Raw genomic sequence first — 6698 nt, 5'->3', positions numbered from 1 at the left:
GATGCAATCCCATCCCACAAATTCCAACAAATTCCCACTCCCACTGAAAATTACCTGGGAACTAAAGATTTTATCAGTGGAAAGAGAAAAAGAAGAGCTGCAATAACAAACTTGGGCCGTGTGGTTAAAGTACAATTAAAAGCTTAGGCAATAACCAGCTAATTGTGGGGATTCACGGGATTTTTTTCTCTCAGGAGCTATTTCTGAGGAGGAGCCGCTCTGAATTGCTGGCACAGCCACAGAAAACAGATTTAGCAATTCAAATACTTAAAAACAAAGGGGAGAACAAGCCACAAACTGAAATATGAACACGAGAGGTTCCTTTAGACATTTTCCTCAGCTGAAATGCTCTTGAAAATTCAGTGTACAGAGGCTTTCAGCAGCTCCATCCCCAAAASTAACTGAGGACAATTCCCAATATTCCTCTTCCCAGTTTTGTTACGGAGCTGAATGCAGGCTGGAAACTCATTTTTATTTTTAAAAGTTATTATTAACACAAAATATTCAACATTTCACAGTAGTTTGATGGAAGGAACAGTCTCATTCTCCTGGAAATCCAACAGAATTCGCTTCTCTGGATCTCTAAATTAAACTTTTGAGGGCTCAGGCAAGAGGCTCAGCAAAGGCTGATGCAGAATTTTAGGGAATAACACAAAGATAACACAACCTGGAACTTCACCTTTGAGAGGAAAATGGATGGATAATTAAAATAAACACRTGGATAATTAAAAATAAATAAATCAATAATTTCTCATGGATAATTAAAAATAAATAARCAAATAATTCAATGCAGGCTGTGCGTTCTGCAAGCACCAAACTAAAGAAATTACTCCTTCAGCAGCAGAGAATGGAGATATTCTACAACTGTGCCTACACTGAACTGCCTTTTATCTTTTAGATAAAGGAAAAAGTGGCACTTGGGACTTTATAATTCTACTGCTGGAATCCTGTAAAATCCATCTCCAGGGGTTGTAGGGGAATCCTATAAAATCCATCTCCAGGGCAGAACACGAATCCCCAGGTGGGGTTATGCACCTATCCCTGCTCCTACAGGGATGAGACCCAAGCTGCCTGTGGATGTTGGAACCTTTTTTTGGGGGTTTTGACACATTTGTTCTGTTACATTTGTCTTTTTTTGGGGGGAAATTGAGCTTGGAGAGTGGAATGAAGAGCACAGGCTCTGAATAACCAACACAGGAACGTGCTGGGAGCCTTTGGGAGCGATGGAAAGCCCAGCCCAGGTGGGAGCTGAGGGGTTCCTGCTGCAGGGATCGTGTCCTGAGCTCAGTGGGACAGGGAAGCAAACTYCCAAGGCAATCCCAGACCTTTGATCTGTGCAGAGAGAGGCCAAAGTCTGGAAAACTGCATCAGGAAATGCCCCTGTGTCAGCATGATAAGGCAAAAGAGCTGCCCAAGGAYTGAGAGCTGCTTCTTGTGACCACCACAGGCAAGAAAAAAAAAAAAGTTTTTATCCCAGGGGTGGGAAGAAACCCTTAAAAGCCATCAGAAACCATGAGCAGAGTGACATTAGAACATTATTTTTCTGTAACTCAGCTTTTCTATGATTCCATTCCATTTTAAAGGAGGAGGCTCGGGAATGCAGCTCAGATTCTTTCTGGGTTAATGAGAGACCACTTGAACACTTCAGGTTTTCATTCTACTTAAAAAATTCACACCATCATCCAACACTTTGTTTAACCAGTAAAAGTCCATGAAATTCACCTTTTTGAGCTGTTTCTCTTCTCTCCCTAAACCCCCCAGGGATGACAACAGCACCAAACCCATTTCCTCTCCAAATCTTCCCCGCTGAACAAACCAGGGAATCTCTCCCTACACTCCTCCAATTGTTTATTCAATCATTTAATCACCACCTTGGTAAAATTATCCCAATAAAARTAAACACAGGCCTGGCATTCCCTGCTGCTGGACCTGAGAAAAGTTATTTTGTACATTTTGGAGGATCTCCTCCAATCCATCTGTAATGACAGCAGTATGGAATTCATGGATCACCTGGACAGGTGAGCCACAACATTCCGGGGTTGGAGCAGCAGGGCAGGCTGTGAAAAACTTCCAATTATTTGGAAAAGTGACAAAAGAGGTGTGGGCATGTCCGAAAATGAATGAATTTTGTTCATGAGGAGTGTGTGGAAGWCAGCARGAGCAGRAAGTGTCCCAGGAAGGAGGCCAGGGTGGTGTTGTCCAAGAAAAGGGAGCTATATTTTACTTTACCCCTGCTTTTTTTTTTTTTTTCTCCCAGGAAAAGGGAGCTCTGTTTTCATTTATCCCTGTTTATTTTTCTCCCAGGAAAAGCAATTTCTGTTTTAGTTTACCCCTGTTTTTATTCCTTTATTTCAGTAGGTGGCTTTCATCACGAAACGTGCTTTCACTGGGGTAAACCCAAGTTTGGGTAAACCCAAGCGTGCTTTTCATGGGAGTAAACCCAAGTTTAAGCAGCAGTGGTGTAAAACGATCATTTAAAGGCATTTGCAAGGGGACAAAGACAGGAAAATCCCATTTGCAAGGGGTCAAAGACAGGAAAATCTCCCGAGGAGCCACGTACCTGCTTCRGGACTGCTCTGATTGCAGCTGCTGCCGATGCTGTTGGGGATCACCGGAGCGGAGGGCGCCTGCATTCGGGCCTGAGCTGGGGTGGGATGGAGGGAGTTTCCTAAAGCCATTCCTGCCTGCGGGAGCATCCCGCAGCCCCCGGCCGCCTGCATCTGGTTGAGGAGCCCCGGCAGGTGCGCGGGGGGCGCGGGGCCGAAGCCGGGGGTGCCGGKGGTYCCGGGGGTACCGGGGGCACAGTGCAGCCCCTCCCCGCGCAGAGCCAGCCCCGGGGGCTCGGCCGGGTGCAGCGGGGCACCGGGGCAGGGCAGGGCGCYGCCGGAGCCCCCGCAGCCCGAGGAACTATTGCTGCTGCCGTGGGAGCTCTGACAGCTCATGGACTGCAGGAGCTGCGACATGGAGCTGATGGGGAAGGAGCTTTGAGTCGGCTTTCGGATCAGCTCGGCGCCGGCTTTGGGAGCGCCGGAGCYGTCCAGCTGCGACTGCCTCAGCAAGCTCAGCACCGTGCTGGGTGGCTGCTTCCTTTTCCTCAGAGGATCCTTCTGCTGAGACATGAGTTTATCTCTCAGCGCCGCCCGGCCGCTCTGGCCCTCCGTGGTGGGCAGGAGCACGTTGGCAGCGGGAGGGAACATGGGGTTTAAAGTGCTGTGTCCTTCGGTGCTGCCGCCGCCGGCAACAGGTCCAGAATTGCTACTGCCGCCGCTGCTGTTACCGGCGAGTTTATTTTGATTTGCTAGCTGTGCTTTGGCTGCTGCTGAGAGTAAACTGCTCGCTGGAAAAGAGGCAGCGTTGTGCTGGTTCAAGATCTGATTTAAAGGCATTCCCAGCAAACCGGGCTGACTCTTCAAGGAACCGCTTCCAGCCGACGCAGCGGGAAAAACTGCATTGTTGGGAGGATTTAATACATTACTCATTCCAGCGATTAACGGGTTAGGGATGTCCTTGTACTGGTTCAGTCCGTCGTGCTTGGTGGAAGGGCTGGAGGGCATGGATGGCCTCGGCGACCCCATCGTCGACCTCGGCGACCTGGGAGGGACCTTGATGCCGCTACAGGACGACTGCGGCCCCACCGGAGGCAGCAAGAAGTTGCCGTGATCGGACGAGGTGGAAGAAGAACGCGATCTTTGGGGAGAAGCCTCGATCCTCGCCATGCCCGAAGCCATCATGTGAACGGGGGATGTCACCGGTGACGGTGACAGGGACGTGGAAGCCGAGTGCTGAACCCTTTGGACGTGAGCGCCGTGGTTCACGTGGGCGGGTTTGACGGTGGGCAGGGGAAGGTTGCTGGGCAGGGGCACCACGGCGGGGGGCATGCTTACATTCATCACGGGTACCTGAGAGTGGACACTCGAGTGGAACGTGGTGGGGTTCATGATCACGGGGTTCTGGTTCGCCGGTTTGCTGGGAATGGGGTCCAGGATGCCCAGGGGATCCTTCTCGGATGGCAATGGCTTTTTCTGCAGAGCGCAGGAAGGCGGCGGAGGGGGCGGGGGAGGGCCTTGCGGTGGGGGTGGTGGTTTGTGGTGGAACATCGCTCGTGGCATTTCCATCCCGGCCGAGAAGCCGCACAGGGGCTTCTTCATCACCGGGCTCTTGGTGCTCAGGGTGGGGGACAGAGGTATGTTAGTCCTTCCGGCCATGGCGCACGACGACTGGATGGGAGAGCCGTGCAGCATCACCGACGGCGGCGACAGCGGCGTCCTGCCAGCGTGGATGGGGCTGGAATTGGGCGCTCCGTGGAAACCTGGATTGCTCCTGGCGAACACCTCGGGGCTGCCCAGCGGGTCCGTCCTGGGCGACACGGAGCCGTCGCCGTAGATCTGAGATCCCGACGAGGCCGGGCTGGGCATCCCGCCGTGGCTACCGCGGTACGGAGACTTCTGGCCCAGTTCATTGCTGCCCAGCCGCTGCCTGGGRTAGGCAGGGTGGAGCTCCGCTTGCTGGCTTCCAGCCATTTCTTGCACATAAAGCCTACCCATGGCATTAGATGCCCCCATCATCAGCTTGAAAGGAGTCTTACATTCCGGCAGCACGGAATTTGTAATTCCTTCGTGCGATTTATTCCTCATCGACCTCGGAGTTGCTGCGCGGCTGGGAACTACCGGCGTTGCACCTGGCGTGGGGAACACACAATAGTTACTGCTTGGAAACCCAAAAAATCCCACGTTTTGGGGCAAAGCTAGCTGCTGAGCTTGGAAATATTCCCAGAATATTCCCAGAAATATAACCAAAATATTCCCAGAAATATTCCCAGAAGCTCAAGAAGCCTTTGGCTAAACTTTTGCTTCGGCAGAAATAAACCCTCAGTCAGCGAGCGGCTGCTGGAACAGTGCCCGTTACCAACTACACCGTTGTATATCCCATATCCTATATAAATATGGACAATTTTAAACCTTTTTCCTTCCCTTTTGCCTTTTCCAGTGCCCTGCACCTCCAGGATGCATTGGCAGGAGGAGCGGGATGGCTGAGGAAGGGAAAAGGAGCCTCTGGCACCATCTATTGAGGACAGGAGGAACAAAGCCCAGCCAGGACTCAGACTCATCTCCCAGGAAAAAGGTCCTGTCCCAAATCCCAAATCCCAAATCCCAGATGAGGAATCCGGAATGCCTTCTCTTTGTTTTCAGGATAAAAACCTTTGGTATGTTTGCACGCCATAGAAACTTGTCTATAATGGAAAAATTCCCTGTAAATCCCACTTTTGAGGCTGCATCTTCCTACAAGCACAAGACCATTTTCCATCTTTATTTAAATTGTTTTTTTTTTCTCGATGTTTTACTTCCAGCCTAGAACCACAAGCAACTCCAAGTCTGGGGGACTTTCTGCCAGTTTTTGCTGCTCTGGGAATTTGCAATTCAGCTGGCAGCGCTTGGCATCTGGAAATGAAAATTCAACTGAAAATTCCGTGTTCGAATGAACTCAGAATGAAATGAAATTCCTCTACACATCTTTCCATCAGGATTGTCAGAAGGGAGAAACAAACATCTCACCTGTCCCAAAATACAACCAAAGTTTCATTTAGGGCACAAAACTAAAGGCTGAAGTACAAAATAAAATAATTGTGAGAGGCCTCACCTTGAGTGCKGGAAATAATCAAATGGTCACATAAAAATGTGTAAAATGAAGAGATATTTTGTTTATGAAGGGATTTGTTGGGGAATTTTCTTGTTTGTTTATGCACAAAATTCTGACCAACAGAGAAAGTAAGAGCACATAAATTACCTCCTTCATTTTGTTATTGTTTTGGAAACAGGAATGTAAWTTAAGTACTCCTCATTAAAAAAAAWTAATCAGGGAAATGCCCARTAACTYGGGAAATTGCACCGTTAGTTAAAACCAAAATTACACTGAAAGGAATTTTAAATGATGGTTTTAAATCCTAAATTTCAATGTGAAAATGCAGAGGCCCATCAGTGCTATGAACAGCACGGGTATTTTAGCATTGTCTGCTTATCTAAAATTTATTATTTCTTGATTTTCTTATCATTTTTCCACTTTGAAATGAGAAGAAAACTGGCCAGGTGTATCACAGCAAGGAGGGGTGTGGGAGAGCTCTCAGGCCTTTTCCCCAGAGCTGCAATATCAGGGTACAAAAATATCAACTTATTGATATCAAATATCAGCACCCTTCCCTCCTTTGTCCTACCCACTGGGATTTATAATTCTCCTACAATTCTTGGATCTTTATAAAGTCCCAAATTTTGGGTGAATTTCTGCCTTTGGAGCTGTTTCAGTGCTAACTTTCAAGGAGCCCTGCCCAGGTTTACAATGAATTTTGATTTTTTGTTTGGAGAATACCTGTCAACTCCAGCCACCAACAAATTCCATCATTTTTTTTTTTTTGTTGATGACGATAATTAAAACTCGAATCCAGGTTGGTGGCCAAAAATAATCCTTGAGAAATGACAGTGGAGATCCCCTCTCGCCGTCGATTCTCCTTCACAATACAATTTCCCATTTAGCCAAGTCCTCAGCCACATCCTAATCCCTTCATAATCACTTTATTCTGCTCCTCTAATTTCCCATGTGACGGAATATCAGACTTATTACTACAGTTCCAAAAGATGAGAGCTAATGTGTTTTCTTTGTCTAGAACAATCTGATATCTTCCCCAAGAAAATCACGCTCTGAGTCTG

The 6698-nt window shown here is 48.2% G+C and overlaps 1 protein-coding gene across 1 annotated transcript in view; it reads right to left on the bottom strand.

Annotated features, from left to right (window-relative positions):
• The window catches only part of MBD5 (methyl-CpG binding domain protein 5), a 38196-nt gene that overhangs the window by 19364 nt on the left and 12134 nt on the right, over nt 1-6698 (bottom strand). Inside the window, exon 6 of the mRNA XM_057385261.1 lies at nt 2561-4678. Within this exon, the coding sequence (XP_057241244.1) occupies nt 2561-4678 (2118 nt within the window). The remainder of the gene's footprint in view (nt 1-2560; nt 4679-6698) is intronic.

This window comes from Malurus melanocephalus, unplaced genomic scaffold (genome assembly GCF_030028575.1).
Source record: "Malurus melanocephalus ecotype Western Australia unplaced genomic scaffold, MMel_1.1 scaffold_803, whole genome shotgun sequence".
Taxonomy (NCBI): Eukaryota; Metazoa; Chordata; class Aves; order Passeriformes; family Maluridae; genus Malurus; species Malurus melanocephalus.
This window is presented reverse-complemented; position numbering and strand designations above follow the sequence as displayed.